This window comes from Mya arenaria, chromosome 3 (genome assembly GCF_026914265.1).
Source record: "Mya arenaria isolate MELC-2E11 chromosome 3, ASM2691426v1".
Lineage (NCBI taxonomy): Eukaryota > Metazoa > Mollusca > Bivalvia > Myida > Myidae > Mya > Mya arenaria.
The window spans coordinates 13,351,088-13,373,849 of NC_069124.1; the positions used below are offsets into that span (position 1 = coordinate 13,351,088).

General features: G+C 36.4%; 1 protein-coding gene across 1 annotated transcript in view; it reads right to left on the reverse strand.

Moving 5' to 3' along the window:
* Positions 1–22,762, reverse strand: part of LOC128225700 (uncharacterized) — a 61,117-nt gene that overhangs the window by 1,048 nt on the left and 37,307 nt on the right. The window contains 19 exon segments of the mRNA XM_052935609.1: positions 1–106; positions 314–676; positions 912–1,386; positions 1,639–2,545; positions 2,788–2,870; positions 4,191–4,333; positions 4,510–4,654; positions 5,404–5,532; positions 5,740–6,054; positions 7,188–11,991; positions 12,095–12,786; positions 12,998–13,182; positions 13,338–13,515; positions 13,782–14,315; positions 17,534–17,628; positions 19,594–20,793; positions 21,026–21,183; positions 21,319–21,389; positions 21,606–21,765. The exon segment at positions 1–106 is cut by the window's left edge and continues 1,048 nt beyond it. Coding sequence (XP_052791569.1) covers positions 1–106; positions 314–676; positions 912–1,386; positions 1,639–2,545; positions 2,788–2,870; positions 4,191–4,333; positions 4,510–4,654; positions 5,404–5,532; positions 5,740–6,054; positions 7,188–11,991; positions 12,095–12,786; positions 12,998–13,182; positions 13,338–13,515; positions 13,782–14,315; positions 17,534–17,628; positions 19,594–20,793; positions 21,026–21,183; positions 21,319–21,389; positions 21,606–21,765 — 10,743 coding nt within the window.

The window sequence follows — 22,762 nt, forward strand, 5'->3', positions numbered from 1 at the left end:
AACCTCGTCGGTAGTCTCCCTGTCTTGTAAAAAAATAGTAGGAGCGGTTGGCGGTCTCTCCACTGCTTCATAAAGTGTCTGGGTACCTGCGTTCATCAGTCCAGCCCTTTGAAGTAAAATATGTATACTTAATCAATACAAAATAATAATATGGAACTACCACTATAGCCACTTAGTCAAACAATTAACGAAAACCCTGTAAGGATTGACAAGGTTAATTCCTAACGTACGCCTTAAGATAAACACAAAGCGTCATCAAAATAAGGCACACTAAACATGCATTAAACAACATATTGTATAAATGTTTGATTGCCTTTGTGCGTCCTCTTTTATAGATTGGAATGTTTTGAGCCGATCCCCAGATTCGGCCAACTCTTCAGCGGCTAACTTCCTCGACTTTGATTCAGGTTGTGCAGGAGTGTTCCCAAAGAAAGCAAGGTCTAGTGAACAGTCTTCCTCATTGAAATTGCAACGAAGTGGAGGCAACACTCTGCCTTCAGAAAATAACGGATTGTCCGTCCATTTGTTCATCGGTTCAAAAATTCTGTTATTCTGCCACCGGACATTTGCCACCTCGTCGGTATTATCCCTGTCTTTTAAGTGAAAAACAGCAGCTATTCGCGATCGCTCCTCACCTTCATGAAGTGTCTGGGTACCTGCGTCCATAAGTCCAGCCCTTTAAAACAGTATATATATACATATATCAAAACCATACATAAATTGTCTGAACCACTCATGTAATAATAATAATATAGAAACAACAAGGGCTCGCCAAGTTTACGACAAAAACACGAAGATCCTGTAAAGATGCACACAATTACTTCATAACCAACACTTAATGAGAAACACACAACGCCACAAAACACATTAAACATGCATTAAACAACTTTAATTTATAATGTTTTAATTGCCTTCGTGAGCCTTCTTTCCAATACTTGAATAATTTGAGCCGCCCAGTGGCTGCAGTCAATTTTTCGGCGACCAACGTCCTCGGCTTTGATTCAGGCTGTGCAATAGTGTTCGAAAATATATCAAGGTCTAGGGAACCGTCTTCCTCATTTAAATTGAGAGGAAGCGGCGGCAACGCTCCGTCTATAAACAGAAGCGGATTTTCTGTCCATTTGGTCATCGGTTCAAACGCTCTGTTATTCTGCCAACGGGCTTTTACCACTTCTATATTCACTCTGTCTTGTTGAATTACAATCCTCCTTAGCAAGTACACGACAAGTATCAGGAAAATGAGAGGACAAATTATGGCCGCCATAAGCTTGGGTATATTGATGTTACATTCGTAATCGTTCACCAGGTCCTCACAATCGTACATGGTTAAGCAGGGCTCATGCGCACACTCGTCTATTTCCGTTTGACACCACTCGTCTATGTAGCCTGTAAAAGGTACATCAATTCACAAGTTACATCTTCTATAACTCATTTTTAGAATCACAGAGCAGCTTTACGTAATGGTTTCATTTTGATGACAAATAATTGAAATTTGAATTACTTATTATTTCAAAATGACTAATTAAATTATTTAAATCAATTTGTTTGTTTGAATGTTTCAAAACGACATTTCGAAACTTCACGATGTAAACAGCATCTCAAATGAGGTAACGAGATGATATTGTGGCTAAGTTTTACCTGGATAACACACGCACTCAAATCCTACAAACGACTCAGAGCGAGCTGTATCATTACATGCCTCCTCTCCTAGTGTCGGATGATTACAGTAACCATGGATACAAGGATTCTCCAAGACATACAAACTGATCGTAACTCCAGGGGTATAACTGAAATCACCCGTCTGGGCAATAAAATCTAGGACCATTTTTCCTTTAAGTTGTGGACTAAATTCAAAAACAACGTCGTAAGCTGCCTTTGACCGATAGTTTTTGGTAGTGTAGTTTTGAAATGGAATTGAATCGAGGTCAGCGGCATTCAGAGAAAAAGACGAATTTCCTAGAGAAGCAAATCGTGAAATTGTTGAAAATCTTTCACCACCATCAACATCGGCGAGAATTATCTTTCCAACAAAAAGGGAAGCAGACCGGTTTGCATTTATTATGACTGTTTGTTTCATGGATGGTCGTTTTTCCTCATGCCAAGTTTCATTTAAATCTATAAAGAAACGGTCAGTTTTGTCTGGAAAGTCCTGTATACCAATTCTCAACTTCTTTTTCTCTGAGTAAGGATGTTCAAAATACGGCAGACCTTCTTCAACGACTTCGACCGTTACACTAACATTGCCATAAAAGTCGTCTTCGGGGATACATTCTAGTTTTCCGAATGAGGTTATATTACAATCAATATTGCTTGGCTTGTCCACAATTCTGTAGCTGAGAACATCGTCTTCTGCATCAGATGTTTCAATATCAAATGCGCTCGATTCGTCTTCAATGAAGTAGATGTTGTCCGTGATAATTTTCGGTGGTGAATTTTGATACCTTTTTGTTATTAAAACAAGACTGTACTGTCTTGGTTCATCGATTTCAAACGATGTCGCTCGACGCTTACGGGTGGATGTGTTATTTCTTGTTGATCCACAGATCTATGAAATAAAAAATAGAGTTATGAGTTTCATGAAAAGAGAAAAACTAAACGTTTTATAGATTAAATTAGCGGTAATGGTTATGTAGTCAGTCCTTAGAGATGGGATGGGCCATATTAATGTGATTTTTTTTTTAAATAAATGTAGTGTATATAGACTTTGTATATCTAGCGCGTGATCATAATTGTCTTTTTGCATCTACTTGTATGTAAAAATACGACGTTGGCTTTTATTACACTTACTGTTGAATTATACTGTGACGAGTGGACGATTGACGACAGGTACTCATTGCATCCTTCATCGATATGGACCCACTGCTCTTCATCTTAAAGACGAGTTAAAATGAAATAAAAACAAATATTTGGTGTTTACCAAAATAACTTAAAAATAAAAAGAAGCACTTAGACCCATTTTCACCTTATATCATAAATACTAAGGTTTAATTTATAAGTATTGTTTTCGTGAATATTATGTCGTTCTATTTACAGAATAGGTGAGAAAAATACTGTATAAGTATTCTTAAGTAAAACTCTACGCTTACTTTAACCATTCCAATTACGTTCATATCCCCGATATTAACATCAATCTCGCAATTCATTCCTTAAATATTATTGCCAATTGCTCGATAAAAATACAAGCTTATTTATACATGGTCGTCAGTAGAGCGTCCTATCGCAATGTTCCGTTTAGCATATGCTAACTTTGATTGAATTGAAAATTGTTTATTTTGTTTTTGTTTGCACTATGTCAGCACGCCTCGAAAACTTAAATCAAAATATTAGAAAGTATAAATTTATGATATTTTTAATGTTGCCATAAGTGTTTCAATTTTATGTTTAGAAGTGATTTGAAGAGAGTGATCTTTTCCCTCATTATGGTTGGGTCCTTCCTTTTACAGCACGAGCAAGAAAAAAATGCTATAAGGTTTTCTTAAATGAAATGGAGTATTTTGTAACAATTCTTGAATGAAATAAAGAACTGTTTGGGTAAAAAAAGAAATGAATTGCGGGATTGATGTCATTATCGGGGATATGAACGCAATTGGGCTTGTCAAAGTACGCATGGAATCCTTCGGACTCCACACAATTTAACCAGCCAAACTGCGTGCATACCCCGATAATGCCATCAATTCCGCAATTAATTCCTTAATGAAGCATTGAATAAATGGCGATGTTCACTCTGTCCCAATCCACAATAGCCTGCTAAAAATATCATCTTTAATGCATACAATATCGTGTGTCAAAACCAATATATTTAGCTGCCAGATTGCGCTTAACCTGATGGCACCTGTACAAACCACTTATATGGTGGGCAATTGAAGCATGCAGAACAGGGAATAAAAGGCGTTGCGTTAACTTCAAATACACCTTCAAAGCAGTTTGAAATGTCGTGACTTTAACAGTTTGGGCGGTTTAACCAAACCTCACCATCAGTGTTAAACAACAATGTGAATGTGCTTTGTTTAACTGATTGGCAAACACTAGGAACATCATCGAGGAAAACACATTTGTTTAAAACTCGATGACTATTTTTACATTTTGTTAAATAGATAAGTTTCAACTAATAAGAGGAAGGAGGAAGGTTATGCATTTAAATCTCAAAACCAACGTTTAAGATATTGATGAACAGAAGCAAAATGTCATACTTTTTTCCCAGTAAACAAGGGCTGGTTGGTAGTAAAAGTCTTTCTCACATCCCACTGGTACAATCGTGTTAATAGTGACATCTGTAACCTTGGCTACTGGTGACGGTGTCAGGAAAAACGTGACGTTGCAAAGACGCTGTATTCTGAAATAAAAAATTGTTAACAAATTACATCTTACATCTTACACATTATATATTTTAAAGGTAATGTGATAATGAACTAGAACGCATGTTTAACCCTTAGGCTACTTTAATCAGGATATACAATTGACCAATATTAGCATATATATATATATTGCATGATTTATTAGAGAGCAGACCGTTTCCGTAAGAGTCTCGATGTTTGCTGTAGGGTGGTTTGAAGGTTAGAAATGTAGGGCTTGTACTCCGAAGTAGCCGCGCTGCCGTATACTTCATCCTGATCCGACTGCGTGATTGTTCCCACTGTCAGGCCGCCTCCAGTTACTTCGATGTTGGAACAAGAAACTTACATTGCTTTATCCTACACAAACACACTATAAAGTGCCAAGTATAGCTGACAGTTTTCTTACCAAACCTAATGATTTTTGGCATTTGTTTTAACAAATTCATCGATTTATTACCCCTTTTGTAATTTATAGAATTTTCGTTAATTTAATGAAGTATTTGCTTTGAAGTGAGAGTTTGCTCATTCATATACTATACATTTCTGCCAAAACAAAGGATAAGTTTGAACAGAAACGGCGTCAAGTTTTAGTAAAATTACTTTGTATATATATGCACTGTGCTGATTGTGGAGTTTTGTGCCTTTGTTCCATGTTTCTTGTGTGTGCTTCTTTGTTTTTTGTGTTTTATGTCTTCGGCGTTTACACATGCCATTAAACGGGGTTTATGTTTAAACTTTTGGCTTGTTTTTGTAGTTTTTCACATAAGTATTGTACTCTATGGAACGTATTCTTCTAATTATCCAATGATTTTAACCATACCATCTATAAACGACAGTATTATGAGGTATTACAAATACAAATTGGAATGATAAACAGCAAAACTCTTGTTTTGATCATGAAAGCGAATAAACATATACTAGACATTAATACAAGTATGACATACATGTATAAGGTTTAACATTTTTTATTTAGATATTTTGCGTGTGTCATATTATAGTATTTATAAATATGTGCTTTAAAAAAATATTTAATAAAATATAACTAAGCTAGAAATGAATTTATACTTACATCTTGCGTAAACAGTAATCTCCGGGGTTACTGTAGGGTCAGATGTGTCCCAAGATGTAGATGATTTCACCTTGTACGCCCTTATAACCGATTTGCCTTTAGCTCCGTTTAAATATACATCACCGGGTCCTGTTGAAATAGAAAGAATAGAATAGAATAGAATATTATGTATACAACTTTTTAGGTCAACACATGGTTAGTAGTTGGCGTTCATAATGTAATATTTTCATTATTGGAAAAAAGAAATGAAAACAGCAATATTATTTGTATCTATATAAGTTAATACATATCATATGTTTATTACTGATCAAAATGAAAATGAAGAAGAACACCTACGTTTTACACAAACAATACTCTCATTTATTTTACTGCTGAGATGTGAATATCCCCGCGCGTACAGAGACTGATATAGGCATCTTCCTGGTTCCATGTTGAAGAAGGTCTTCTCCTTTTCACTGGCTGAGGTAAGGTTTTGAAATAGTTCTTGTGTCATATTGGTCATGTTACGATATTCGGACACAGTTTTATTGATGTACTTGCTATTGTAGTGTACTTTGCCATGAACGATCGCGGTGGATCCTGTAGAATTAATACCAACTTTGGACGATGGGAATAAATCTGATCCGTCCGGTTTTGTTCCAATCTTCCATTCTGTTAAGTAAGAAATGAAATAAGTATCGCATTAATATTTCCATTTTTAGATGCGTTTAACTTGAACACCGCTTCTGACACTGACTCAAATTTTCAGGCATATCCGCAAAAATATACATTTTTTTCATTTATTGAATTTAGAACAAGAAATCACAAGCTGCCTATTGAAATTGGCAACTGGCTAAGAACGCCACTAAATGAACGAGTATGTAATCATTGCGTTAATAAAGTAGGTGATGAATTCCACTATTTGTTTGAATGTAACCTTTTTAATGACGAACGAAAACAGTTTCTCAAACCATACTTCTATAGACACCCTAATACATATAAGAATGTAATATAATTTAATGAATTCAAGCAACAAGCAAACGCAAACAAATTTGTTTAGATTTATAACTACTATCTTTTCGAAGATTTGGTAGTTGTTTAGTTGTAATTTTGAGTCATTTTTAACTATACTGATATTTCAATTACAGAAAATTTATATGGTGTATTATTCTTTTAATTGTATTGTACACGTGAGCATATACTAAATGTACAGCTTATTTGTATCGTGATTTAATCAATGAGTTACGTTTATGTGTATGTGATATGGTACAAATGAATGCATATAGGAATAGAAAATATAGAACTTTATTCCACAAGTGACTTTTTGTTAGAAATTGCAGTAATACACATTCAAAAATATGTGTAATGTGTGTATGTTTGTGTGTTCAAATTCATGACTCTCCGATACCCATATTGGGTATTTTATTCTAAATTTAAACATGTATCTGCCGCCATGTCATTGATGTTCATTGTATATACCTATTTTGCCATATATTATGAAATGAGTGAATAAACGTTGTTTGACTTGACTTGTTTGGGACCGCGAAAACGACTTCGAGCGCGGAAAAATATCGACCCTCAAGATATCGAGCCATCCGATTGAATATGAACAAAGAGTAAATAAAAATCGGTCATTTTAATTTGGTTCGAGCCAACGAGGATATCGAGCCATGAGATATCGAGCCAACGAGTTTCGACTGTATACATGTATATACATACACATTAATTTGCTATGTTTTTATTAATGAATTGAAATACATGTAATAAGAATTAAACTACGCGTAGTATTTACAACTCGTTCTTACCGTAAAACTCTGTATCGGATGTCCCTCCAGACCAGTGCATACCGATGTTGGTCTGGGAATCAGTCCAGTATGGCATCTCCATCTCTGAATGTGTCTTCCCGTCCGTGTACAAAGGTTCTGAAACGACAGCAGTGACGTCTGGCGGGTAAAGATTAACTTGGACTTTGCATGAGGACGTAAATGTTAGTCCAGCACTGTTGATTACAGTCAATCTAACCTCGTAATCACTGCCATCTTCAAAGGTATCGTTTGCAAATTCGAATCGTACTCTGGTTTTAAGCCCGACATCAGTGTTATTCATAATAATGTCGCCATTAGTGAAATCTACAATTTCGACTTTATGCAGAACAATGAGACTTTCCTTTTCTGTACAGTTCCAAAAAGCTCCAATTGCTGAACTGGAACCTAGATACATTGTCGGTTGGTCTACATTGTAATTTGGGTCAGTACATTCAACATAGAAACATTGTGGCGGCGTTGTGTCAATTTGTATTGCATTTGAAAAAACAGAAGTTTCTTCCCCTGCAAAGTTGACAAGCTTTGCGTTAATGTAAAAAGATGTACTGTTGCACTGTTCCTCACTCGAAATATTCACACATGTAGAATTCATATTGATTTCGTCCATGTCTAATCCGTTTACCTCGACTGGAACAATATTAAAACCATTTGAGAGTTTTTCATCGGCACAGTTTTCTTTGCAGATGTTATCACATGGTTTAATGCAAGGGAAACAGAATTTCTTATATAAAGACAAAGGAAGAACATTGCCCATCTCTTTGATATTATCAGACACGCCAATCCACAACTCCTTTATTCCGCTTTGTCCGTCATAGAAAGCTCTACCATGGCGGCACAGCTTGTCTCGATGGTCTGGTACATGTATTGCTCTAATTACGGCATCGGAATAAAATGGTTTGTATACATCTAATGGTGGCATATAGTTGTCTTCATTCCAAGTAAGCGCTGCCAGTTTTACATTTCCATCAAACTTGAAGCCGAACAGCGTTTCCTTTTCGTCGCCGTCAACAATCAATAACAGATCTACGGTATCTGTTAGGTATTCAGAACATTTCTTGACATTTATAACATACTCATTAATTTGATCTGGTGATTTTGTCGTTTGAAACCATCGGTTTGCTGTTTCGAATTTGCTTTTAGCCCAAAACACATGGTGATAGTATTCATTATCGCCTATCTTGTATCCAAGAATATGAATTCCAAAGCCGTACTCGTCTGCCTCAAAATTAGCCGTTCCTTCACCTGTATTATTATTTGGTTTAAACGATCCTGGAATATCCGTTGTAGTTGTATTTATATTTCCACTGTCAGTAGAATTATCTGCTTCCAGTCCGGTAATGTTCTCGAAAGCACTTAAGTTAAACACTACCTCGACAGGTTTTTTTGTAATTTCATATGAAATTGCAACCGGGTCGGTTATAATTGCAATAGTTGTAATAATTTGATCTCCAATAGCTGCTCTAGCACTAAATGTGTAATTTCCATTTTGAAGAGGAATTTTTTCAGATAAAATGCCAGTTTTTGTCATATCTAAGAGATCTGAACTGTAACCAATGCCCAAATACGCACCGGTGGAATTGATAACTAAAAAGTCGTTACTAAATTTATCAAGTATATCTGTCATCCTGTCCGACCCAATAACGGGAAAGTATCGGAACTGATTTCGACACCAATAATCTTCCTCAGTCAAAGAAATAGAGACAAGCCCTGATAATATTGATCTTGAATGCTGAAATGTTGCTACGTTTTTCCAATCACCTGTTATTTTTACTTCACCTGCTAGAGGTGGTGATTCATCAATCAAGATTGTTGAACTCTGAGATGTGGTGCTTAAATTAGCTTCATTTGTGACTTTTAAACCAATGTAATATGCCTTTTCGGAAAACAAATCAAGCTCATAAAAAGCTGCGTCTGTGTCGTTGAAAACAAAACTTTCATCTATCAAGTAGCATGATTCGCTTGAAATAGTAGTGTTAAAGCATTGGTCACACTCAAACAACTGTACATGTACAGAACGAATGCCTGAGTCGATATCCACAAATCCGGTCCATTCAACATGCATTTCAGAATGAAGTCTAAGGTAGACAACCATGGTGGGACTTATTCCATTTATATACATCTGACCTTTCTGCGGTGGAGTTGTATCAATAATGACCGGACCGCCTATAACTATAATGCACATTCCTGCTTCGTCTTCAGCCACGACTGTTACATAGTACGAACCACCATGTACTAAATGTAGCTCATCAATTTTCACATATTCATTCAAACCATAACTTTGCAATTTGCTGACATCGTACATGGATGTGTTCCTCAGTATAGCAATACATTTTACCGTATCATTTGTTATGATTTCACCATGACTGCTAATTGCCACTTTGTAGTCAATTATTGCAATGTCAGACTGAAATCCAGAATATGAAACTGCCATTACATTTGTAGAATATTGGTATTTGTTAACCGAAACACTTCCTGAGCTAACACCATCGTCAAACCCAACACGTATTCCATTACTATACCCTTCAACAAATCCACCAGCTTGGTTATATCCACGAACCGTAATGTAATATTTAACCAATTTCGAAGTCAAGTTAAGGTTTGTGAAAGTATAAGCAGTATTCAGACCAACATTTACAAAGTAATGAACATTAGAACGTGTCTTAGAATATCGCCTGTCGTTTCCTATGGCTAACTCATATCGAGTAATGGTTTGTGTCGGATCGTTAGAGGTATCACCAAAATTGTCCCAGTTTGAAGAAAGATCTGATGTACTAAACTGATAGTTCAAATCTAAATCCAAACCATCTCGGACTGATGCCGGGTATGGAGGTTGTATTCGTATCGAAACTCCATCAGATCGAGCCATCCTTTTTCTTCCTAGTGCATCTATTGTTTGGACGGTTACAATATATTTAATACCATTTTCTAATCGAACCTCATCGTTAAAGAACACTCTATCAGCATTTGGTATTTGAATGAAATCGAACATAACTTTTCCGGCTATGTTTTCTACCGACCATTTTGCATCTGAAATAGGACAGGTGTCTGAATATTTCCAAGTGCCTTCTATTACATTCGGCAATGATTGGTAGTCAATGTCCTCGTCTTGATTTCCGTCCTGAACTGAGAGGTATGGTGTTTGACTTACAACGACGCTCTGGGATGAAACCTCTGTTGACAAACCGGCGTTGTTATATATTCTCATTGTTACAAAGAAAGTCACACCAGCTGGCAAAAAGAAACCATCCATGAAAAAAAGAGAACTTGACGATTTTTCGATTGGCGTAAATACTAGAAAATCCGTTCCATAAGCTGAACTTCCGATAGCAAGTTCATATCTTTTTTCATCGATATCTGTTTCTTTGTCTTTAACTTTATTCAGTTTGACTTCAACATAACCACTTGATAGCTGGCAATGCTGATGATGATCATTTATGACACCGGGAATCGTGCTAGTTACCACGTAAAGGCTTTCCACCGTAGGTGGCGTTCTGTCAACAATCACCTTCCAGCCATATGATTTCTTTAGTCCAACCACGTTGCTGACGGTTATCAATACATGAACATAGTTCATAGTTGGCATTTGGATAATATTATCATACAAATCTTGTGTAAAGCTGTAAGCGCTTCTATGAATTATCTTGCTGTCCATTATGTCAATGCCTGTGCTGCTGGAACCCATTGATAGTTCAACATGATTTATCAAACTTTCGTCCTCAATCACTGTAAGCCAGGTGCATGTCACTAAGCTTTTACGGGCAGAGATGCTATTAGTGCAGTCGAAATTCTTAATTACTGGAGATGTAATATCAGCAATTATCGTCATAGACGATGTGACATTCTCGTTTCCAGCTTTATCAACAGCATGTGCCGTTAAAAAAACTGCCTCGCCGGGAACGAGCGCTGCACCACTGGTGAGTTCAGATAAATCGCCAGTAAATGGATGTTTGTCATCAGGTGCAGCAACTGTACCGAGACTCCACTCCACTGACGAAACGCCATTTTTATCTGTGGTGTTGCCGGTGATGTCAAGAGAGTATGTTGATGATTGATACATCACATGATTTATTGCCGTTTCATTGCCAATCTCAAATATAACAGCTGGGGCAATACGATCTAATGTAATCCCGTCTGAGCATGATACAACATATTCCTTGCGACATCCTAAAACTGCGCGTATAGAAATGTAATACAAAAGGTCTTCGAACAATTCGGTATGAACCTGGCATTGCCCGTGGGTTTTATTTTTCATAACTAAACCATAATCAGTGTATGACTGTACGTCCGTTCCATACTCTGTGGTTCCTATAGCCCAGTCGTAGCCAATTATATCGCATTCTTCACTTCCAAAGCCAAAGAAGGAGGCGGCAATTGACGTGTGGTCGATTGTAAATGCCTCGTCTTCGTACAGATCTCTTCCATCAAAAATAATTCCAGGCACATTCGCCTTCTGCACGAATATTGGTTTTGATTCCCCGGGAGCAGATGTCAAACCAGCCCAATTCATAGCTTTAACAGAAACTTTATAGAGGATTGGTGATGTACCATTCGCAATCGAGGGATTTAAGAAAATGTTGTTGATATATGCAGTTGTCTGATCTCCAAAATCGGTAAACTGTAGAATTGATTCCAATGATGACTCTATCCCTACTGCAACAAAATACGTCTGAATACCACTTTGTGGGTCACGACCGCTCCAACTTGCGCGGATTCCGTTCTGGTCACCGTGGACAATGTTACCTACATCATCAAGTTCCTCGTCATCTTTAGGTAAACCTATACGTACCTGTCCACATTAATTGAAAGAATACATTCAGATAATATCTCAAAATCAATTAAATGGACACATATACGCTAATGAAACTAATTTGTTATAACATTTAACTTACATTTGGAGGCTCGGGAAAAGTTGTATCAATGATACAACCTTGCGTTTCATGTGATGTTGATAATTTCGCACCATTTATAGCAGAGACTTGCAATGAATACCTTGACCCATCTTCTAACGATAGGTTATCTAGCACCACTTGCATTCGTCCATTAAAGGCCGATATTGGTTTTGTTTCATTGTACTTTTTCCCGTTCGGCCAGTACTTTTGTTTTATGCCATATTTACTCTCGAATATGGTGACCCTGTATAGATCAATGCCAGATTCCTCGTCTTGGTAATTCCACGTCAAACTGAGTTTCGAGTTATCACTTTGGTAAATTTGACCATTGTCGAGATTCGAAATTTCGGTCATTATGGGTGGGGTAAGGTCAACCAGGAAACCATCGCTGTCTGCATCTACCTCCAGCTCAGCACCATTCACTCCGTGAACTTTAAAGTTTACATTGTCTTTGTGTTCCATTGAAATAGTATGGTCTTCAAAAATCTGTTCAGTCCCAGTTTCAAACGATTGTTTGTGTTCATTGTTTATAAACACGTCTACCCTGTAGTTCTGTATACCACTTTCTGGATCATAAAAACCATGCCAATTTGCAAATTTTGACACCGTTTCTGAACTGTATTCTTGCTCTGGGTACCCTTGATTTCCATCCGCGACTCTCCCTGCTAGTGGCGGTGTTATGTCAACGAGTACTGTTTGAAATAAGTAATATGAATTTTGTCAGTCAAATTTTTCAGACACATTTCATTTATTTGCCGTTTTGTTTTAGATCAGGGATTTTTTTATTGTTTTAATACAGGTTATATTTATATATTTGCTACTGCTTTAAAATATATTTACAACTATTTTAAATAGCATATAGCTTCTTATATAAACAATATTATGTTAATTGTATGCCTTTACCTCCATCGGAAGAGCTGTTTGATGCTTTTGAATTCAGAGCATTGTTGTAAGCTAATACTGTGGAGTAATACGTGTGGTTGTGTTGTAAATTGACCAGGTAACAACTGGACTTGTCGTAACGTGTGAGATTGTGGAACATTACAATGTCATCTTTCTGTGGCGATGTACCTACGCCCCATACAAACCTGGTTTACAATACATACCGTCATAAATTAATACAATATATGCAATTCTCTAATCTTGAAACAATAATCAAACGTGTGTATAAAAATATTAGTACACACTGTTTAAGAGTTATTTCATGCTTTTCCATAACTTTAAACTATTCTGTGTTTGGTACCTGTCAATACCAGACTCTGGATCGTAAAAATCAATCCACTGTGCACAGATTTTATCGTCATCTGCCTGGAACTGTCTGTCCTTTCGCAAACGATCCCCGTCCATAATATTACCAGGTATTGGCTGTGACTTGTCAATTAAAATTGGTTCCTCGCCATGACCTCCAGTGAACAATTCAACTTGAATGAAAATGCATGATTCTGAAGTTTGTATATATATGCATAAACAGAAATATAATTTTTCTGATAGAGATTGTGTCCTGGTATGATTAACAGTTATCTTGTTTGAGTTTTAATTTCTACTTATTTCTTTGAATTCGATTGTGAAAATAGCTGTAAGCGGATATCGATGAGCATCGGATCCGTTTACGACTGTGTGAGGTCAATCAAACGTACTCTTACTTGATCACGAAACAACCTGGAATAAATTTTCCTTTGAAGCATACCATTATTTGTGACTCTGATCCTGATCCAAGCAAGAACGCCCTCTTGCAATCCTAACTCATTCACTGCAACAAACGGATCTTCTCGTTCCATAGGTGCATGCAGACCGTAAGCCTTCAGTTGAACGTCATACTTTGTTTTCCCAAGGCCGAACTCGGCGTGTGCAATTTTACTGAGTTCATCGGTAGCATTATAATAGATTGCAATCAAGTCAAAGTCTTCATCATATATAATGTCTGTAACTTTGTTGAACACTGGCGGCGTAGTGTCGACGATAAAAGGAGTGGAGTGACAAACTGTTGTAACTAACGACCCACCCAATTCTGCACCGTTAAGGGCTTGGACAGTGACATAGTAAGGGCCGTCGGGAAGATGTATGCCCTTGTGAAACGCTGAATCTGTCCAGAACTTTTTGTCCGTCAAATGAGCATACGGATCTTCAAATTGAATAACATCCGAACTGCAGGTGTTTCTCCCAACAGCCCATGTATATCCCCAAATACCGCTTTCATCATCATGAAATCCCTTCCAGTTAGCTGAAACGGCATCAAGTTAAACATATTACTAGTTCTGTTTAAATTATATTGTATGAGTTACCAATTTTATTTTAACTGAATTAAAATTGTAATTGCAGTTATAATACGCGTGTACTATGCGTGCATGTTCTATGAGACAGAAAATGTAATCAGTTCATGTCGGATCTACTAGTAGGATAATTGATGATGGTACATTAAGAATATTATTTTATCCGGTTAATCTTTTGAGTTGTATCCATTTTAGCCGTTAGCGTCAGGTCCACATTGAACGAAACCAAAGGTCGAGTTCGATGTATCACTTCACATGTAACGATTGAAGTGAACAAATCTACCATATCAATTTACCAACGTTGTATTTCTTTTATTGCATACCTTATAAAACATTGGTTTCAAGACAAAGTATTGAAATATGACGACACGTATCCTAATTCTTTTGCGTAGTAAGGCGTACAAAAATATTTGCAAACCATGCAATAGTTATGACACACATATAAGAGGTATGAAAGTAAGTGTTGTAATAGCTAAAGAAACAATAAGTCGAAAAAGATATGATGAGATACAATGAGATTTTGGCGGGATTATATTTCTCTTTTTAACTGGTCACTGAGGTAAGGCGTTGACATGGGAAACTTAATTTTGCTGAATTTAGCTTATCGTGGGTGGAAATGCATGTCAAGAAATAACATGTTTTAAAGTGACACTCTTATTCAAAATCAATACAAACACATGTATAACGAACATTAATTTAAAGTGATAAACCTTAAACTACATACTAAACAATGCACTTTTGGAAAATATTAATTACTGATAGCAAGATTATGACCATTTATTTACCTGCTGAAAACGCAAAAATATTAAATGATTGGTGAATGCTAAAAGATTTACTCTGATCTACTATCATTTCACATGGTAGCAATACCGTGTTTTCTGCACCTTTCTTTCAAATCAAACTCGGTATCCCTCATAAAAACCATTTCTTGACATTTATTCATCATCCTCTTTGGTATTTTAAAACAATTGTATTAATTAGGGTAATTCTATTTGGGAGTAAGATTGCATCTTTAAGTGACCTAAAACGTGGTGATTGGTAAGCGTATATAGCCTACTTGGAACAATTTAGTAATTGGTCAGGGTATACAGCTCATCTATTATGCAGTGTTTCGTAAGTATTTATTTCTTCTTGGTACATATTATGTTGTGATTGGTAAGGATTTATAGCTTATCTGCAATGTAGTGATTGCCAAGGATATATAGCTTATCTGCAAGAAGTGATTTGTAAGGATATATAGCTTATCTGCAATGTAGTGATTGACCTGAGTATATAGCTTATCTGCAATGTAGTGATTGGTAAGGATATGTAGCTTATCTGCAATGTAGTGATTGACAAGGATATATAGCTTATCTGCAATGTAGTGATTGCCAAGAGTATATAGCTTATCTGCAATGTAGTGATTGACAAGGGTATATAGCTTATCTGCAATGTAGTGATTGGTAAGGATGTATAGCTTATCTGCAATGAAGTGATTCGTAAGGATATATTGCTTATCTACAATGTAGTAATTGACAAGGGTATATAGCTTATCTGAAATGTAGTGATTGACAAAAGTATATTACTTATCTGCAATGTAGTGATTGGTGAGGATATATAGCTTATCTGCAATGTAGTGATTGCCAGGGATTTATAGCTTATCTTCATTGTAATGAGTGCCAAGGATATATAGCTTATCTGCAATGTAGTGATTGACAAAAGTATATAGCTTATCTGTAATGTAGTGATTGACAAGGATATATAGCTTATATGCAATGAAGTGATTGAAAAGGGTATATAGCCTATATGAAATGTAGTGATTGACAAGGATAAAAAGCTTATCTGCAATGTAGTGACTGTCAATGGTATATAGCTTATCTGCAATGATGTTATTGGTAAGGATATATAGCTTATCTGCAATGTAGTGATTGCCAAGGGTATATAGCTTATCTGCAATGTAGTGATTGACAATTGTTTATAGCTTATCTGCAATGTAGTGATTGCCAAGAATATATAGCTTATCTGCAATGTAGTGGGTGGTAAGGGTATATAGCTTATTTGCAATCTAGTGATTGACAATGGATAAAGCTTATCTGCGTTGAAGTGATTGACAAGGGTATATAGCTTATCTGCAATGTAGTGATTGTCAATGATATGTAGCTTATCTGCAATGCAGTGATTGACAAGGATATGTAGCTTATCTGCAATGTAGTGATTGGCAAGGGTATACAGTTTATCTGCAATGTAGTGATCGACAAGGGTATACAGTTTATCTGCAATGTAGTGATTGCCCAGGGTATACAGTTTATCTGCAATGTAGTGGTTGGTAAGGGTTTATAGCTTACCTGCGACGTAGTGGTTAGTAAGGGGATTTATCATCACTTACCTGCTACGTTATGATTGGTAAGGAATTATAGTTTACTTGCTACGCCTTACATGTCGTACATACGACCTAGTAATTGAAATGGTTAAATAGTTTGTCTACGTAGTAATTGATCAGAGTATATAGCTTACAAGTCACGTGGTGATTGGTGAGGCTTAATAATTTACCTTCAATGTAGTGAATTGTAATGGAATATAGCTTACCTGGGACGAAATAATTTGAAAGGATTTGTAGTTTATCTGCGACATAGTGTTTAATAAGGATATAATTATAGCCTACTTGCGACGCATTGATAAGCTAAGGTTACCTTTGATGTGATGATTGTTCAGGGAATACAGTGCCCCGCGACGTATCGATTTGTTAGGGTGTATAGCGAACTTGCGACGTCGTGATTTGTATTGGTTTAAAGTTTACCAGCGATGTAGTGATTGATCAGGGTATAAAGCTCACCTGCGATTTAATGATTTTTAATGGAATAAAGCTTACCTGGGACGAAATGATTAATAAGGGTATATAATTTTTCTGCGACGTAGTGAATAGTTAATGTAAAATAGTAACTCTGTGACGTTGTGATTGGTAAGGATATATAACTGTCCTGTAATGAAGTAATTCGTGTGGGTATACAATTTACCTGTAGTGTAGTAATCAGTGAGGGTATAGATCTTGCCAACAACGTAGAGTTTAGCAAAGGTATTTCACTTACCTGGAACGTAGCGATTGGTAAGGGTATGTAATATACCTGTTACGTAGTAATTGTTTAAGGTTAATGTTTCCGCTGTTACGCTTTGGTTAGGTTATATAACTTACCTGTTACGTAGTGATTGGTAAGGGTATATAGCTCATCCTTAAGTGGCTCGTGTCCGTTAAACACTGTTTTTGATCCAGGGCCGTCAATGATAGTTCTGGAATAAAATAAAACATTTTCACGGCTCAGTTTCTTGAGAGCACATTGCGGTTGTCTTACAAGTCCATGTAGTTATGTAATTTCTTGTTATTCGGGATCAAATAGTACGAAAATGTGCTTATGTCACATCCAAATAAACAAAATAGCGACCTTATTATGATGCTAGCGCAATCGAGTAACGATAAAGACATGATAAGAAAGAAATATTAAATGCACGAACCTAATTGTTTTGTCTAATGGATATGAGACTTACGTTTTCACTGCAGAAATGTTGGACACATTCACAACAAACATCAATATTTTAACAGCAGCATGATAAAGGTTGAAGAAAGCATCGGAATTGTTTTGCATGAAAATGCTTTCTGTTCACTTATTCATGCTATAAGTAAATAACCTCAATGTGGGCAGCCTTGAACAGCAATCATTGTAATATTGAGAATTAAGGATGCGATGGCGTTGTGAACAGTTTATAAAAAAAAATAAGAAAAATCTTTAACTGATAACCAACGGACCAATTTAAAACCGTGATTTCACAAAACAAGAAAACACAATTATGTGCCCTCTAAAGAATTTGAATTAATACTTTTTGGGGTTTTATTGGTTAAAAGATTGAAGAAATTATTCAAGTTTACTAAAAAAGGGTAGGTAGAAGATACAAATGTTGTCAACGCCTTCAAGAAACTCCTGTTTTTATAACAATGGTATACTAATTTACCTAAACTTTAACACCTCAGTGATAATAAATAACCTTTCTCTGTATAAAATGTAAATGTTCTAGTTGTATCATTCTAGGTCATTGTTTTTAGATGTGTCTTATTGTTCTGCCGTCAATTGTATAACAATGGGTGAATAGTACACAGGTAACCATAAGGATATTTTCCATATTCAGTGATTAAATGGTCAATATTAATATTTGGATAAAAGAATATTGAGCAATCAGATAACATTTTTGTTAACTTAGACCAAATTAAAAAAGTTAATCATGTTATACAATATGCTGCTGGTTGTTGATATACTTGATTTTCGTTACCCATAGTAGCATATCAACTGCTGATTATATATATATTTTTTTTTTGGGGGGGGGGGGGAGAATCAATCTTCCGTGGTAGGTTTTTAAGAGAAATGGACTCTTAAAAGCATAGCTCTTTGACTTATTCTCATTAGCAAAGTGTATGATAAGATATCTATACTATATACTATAGATCTATATATAAACTGTAGTAAATAAAAACAAATAAGATTGGTGATTAAAATAGTTAACTAAATTAAATAAATATATACATATTATCCTAGCATGTATTTAAGGCAAGGCGCCAGTCAAATGAATACGATTGACAATGACTTATGTTAATAAAATTTCACCAACAAAATACTGTGGACGGACTAAAACATCATTCAACTAACAAACAGTTACAAAGTAGAAATAATGCAAATATAAGACACATGACATAACAAAAAAAGAAATGTTCAGTAAATAGTAAACATGCAATATATATGCAATATATAAATATGTAACCATAATTCAAAGCGTTACCTAAGTGAATGAACTAATCAATAACACGATATTCTTACAGCTCACTCAGCACACATGTTACTGTGCTTATGGCTAGTAAACGCTATCACTACATATCATTGCTTAAAGCCATTCAACTTAAACAACCCTATAGGTAACCTAAAGTGTTTGAACACTACTTCTTATTTTCTGACAAAGATATGATTTAACCCCATCGAGGCGGAAAAATACAAACAAACATGTAAACTATGCTCTTATTTGATAAGTACAACAACATATTGAAAAACAATTTTAGGAATTTAAAATATGAAACTTCACCGTGAACCCGTGCTTCAACCCACTTGTTCTTTTAACCTTAAACAGTTCTTTTAACCTTAAACAGTAACACAAGCATCACTAATCTTATTCAGGCAGACGAGTATAGTAAACCTAATGAAATAATATAAGTACCTGTGGTTTGCTTTCCATGTCACCTCGTTGCAGCGCTGTGCTACAGATGCTTTGCACCGGTCCGCTTTTAAGTAGTCAGTCTTGTTATTCAAGATCAGGCCTGGTTCTGGTGGAGTAAAATCTATTAAGGTTCCCTCGCCAAGTATGAAAGCTTGGTAGTCCAGGACATTGTTAACCTGAACATTCACAAAATACTGCGAACCATGTGATAACGGTAGGTTATCATACTCTAGCGTCACGTGGTACCCAATACCTAAACGTTCATAGTTGCTGTAAGTGCCGCTGATCCTCAAATAAACATTAGCCCCTTCAACGACATCATGCATGTCACATGTTTCCGAATGGTATTCATAATCAAATGAAATACAGTTGTATCCGTACGATATGCAAGCTTGGGCGCATAGCTCTGGTGTTCGTACATTCGTCGTTTTCAGAATGTAGGCAACGAGCTTTCCCTCCCTGGGATAAGTGAAATACTTCAGCTGACCTGAAATGCCTTTTCTCGGTGATGAATGGTCCAGACGTACCTCTTCCCATCCAACAAACTGGGAACCAAACTTTCCCGGACTAAATCCGATTGCTTTGTAATGTATTTCCTTGAGCGGACTGTCATCAAAAGCTATAACTGAAGCGACCATTTTTGAAGGATGGGAAGAAAATTTGTACGCATGTTCTACTCTCCCGTCGGTTAATGTGCTGTCATAGGTTTTTAACGAACATTGTGCGATAGCTTCAAGGCCTTGGCTGTTCTTAGCTTTTACTGACCAGTATATTGGAAAACCGCCCGGGATCTTGGCTGGAACCATCAAAGAGTTACCTCCCATGTCAGTCCAGTTCCGCAAATTCGTACCTCCCTCGTGAGTACCAATGGCGTAAAACAGTTTAGTTTCACTGACCTCGTCCTGTGCGTACATTTCTAACCTGAACGCTGGATCATAGTGCGGGCGGTTGTAAATCTGCTGGACCAGGCAGCCTTTCGAACCGGAACGTTTTCTGCATTCATTAATAGTTAAAGGCTGAATAGAAGGAGGAGACGGGTCTTCGTCTCGTTTCTTTTTATGGAATATATTCTTTTTGATTGAAGGAACGGCGTACTCCCAAAGGGTTCCTTTAAAGATGGTTAATGTCTTTACTAAACACCATTCTACAAATGCCACCATCTCAAGTCTAAATGGTGTAAGTTCCATATCCATTTTGACTCTACAACATGGAAAGTTTTTATTGATTTAAAAAGCTAATGTAGGTGTTATATGTTACAACACAGCTATACACCTAATGAAAAAATGACTCTAAAGCGATGATTTACTTAGTTACACTTTTCAACTTTACTAGCCCTTACAACATATTAATAGTATGAAAAAACGAAATAACAAAACTCACCATATTGAAAGAACGAATGTTAAAGTCTAAAACTAAATATCAATATATTTACCCAACGTCAATAGGATACTTGGAAAAGACCACCTCTGTAGTTAACGGAAATTTCGTCTCCATAAGGTAGCCGATCAGACGTATACCGCCGCGCATAACCCCAAGGTCCACAGCTACGTCACCCCAAACTTTTCCTCCAACCCATGGGGTCAGGGTTAGCTTTAATGCACATTTTCACAATGATAAACATTCTAAATTGTCGCTAAATGAAGTACTTTAAAACGAATATGCAATTTTTTATGTAGATTTGTACTAAATGACAAGAAAAAACCCCTGCAGCTAGTGAATACTCACTTTAGTTGTCATACTGACCACACACAGTCCGATCTTCACCCCGAGACCAACAGAACCTGCTGCCCCAAACCCTGTACATTAAAAAGGTACTACAATTCTCCGCATGCTATATGTTGGAACATACTTGAATTGTTAGATTTACAGTTGCCGCATTTGAAAATAAGCAATACGCATGTTACGTTAGTTGATTTTCAAAATATCTCTCAAGATATCTTTGCTAAACCTAAACGCAAAAATAATTCTTAAATGTCTGTATTATAATAAGTTGATAATTAAACATGATTTACCAAGTGATAGTAGAATAGGGCCAACCGGGAACTTGTGATGGAAGTTGAAGAACTCGATGTCAAACGGAGGAACAGGAATATTGGCGCTCACACAGAAGTCTATTTTTTTAGAAAACTCTGTGGCTGCATTCGTAAGTTTGTTCCTTACGTCGTTCAACAGCTTGAATTGCAACGTGTGTTTACAAGATGGTGATGTTAAATACTCGGAGGATGGAAATAAATAACAGCATTAAGGTTTAGAAAAGTATTAATCGAGCTATTCTGAACACATGACCTCACTTTGCTTCTGTCAGTATTAACTTATCCTTGATATCAATATGTCTTAATTCACATTTTTTTTCTAGTATTGATGCGTGTACATGTGTGGTATATCCTGCCCCTACAATCGTATACACAATTTGCCAAGTAAAATACTTAACACCACATGCTATGAATCTTGTTCATTGGGCAACAATCAAAATCACGCCATTTGCACAATGCAAAATTAAATCCAACACTCTCGTGTTTTACACGGGTGTTGAGTCATGCTTGGCTGGATGTAACTTTCTTTCACTATACCAGGAAACATATAAACACACATTTGACGTTTTGCCATGACAACCTCTAAATACATGCAAATCATACCCATCCTTTTCTAACAAAACCTGAAAATGTACTTTCATTCGCAATCATATATATAGTGTCACAGATTAGTTTGCCGATCTACCAAACAGATCATGTTCTTTCAGATCCACCTTCAAAACAATGTATGGCTGTTTTCGTGTCCTTTCTGTTGTCCTTTACCTGAGCGAGCGGCTCGCCTGTATGCAAGAAACGGAAGTGTTGTTTCTAGGTAACCCTTAGGCCACGAAACCCAGAAAGGCTTTCGCAGGTAGTCCCATGTGTCAGCAACCAATGTAATGGCTATTGATAATTGTACCATGTGTCTAAAGCACAAGTTCCTCATCAGTCTATACATTTTACAACGTACAAAACTTCTTTAAGTATGTTCAGGGCAACCAGTGGCGATGATATGGCGAATATAAGGCTTTTTTGGAGGATTTAATCATACCCGTAATGCACCGCTAGCACCCGGAAAAGATTCTAAAATGTTATACAATGTGCACAATACAGCCAGTCAAGCAATGTCCATTCCATCCTTACATAAGTCAAAGTAG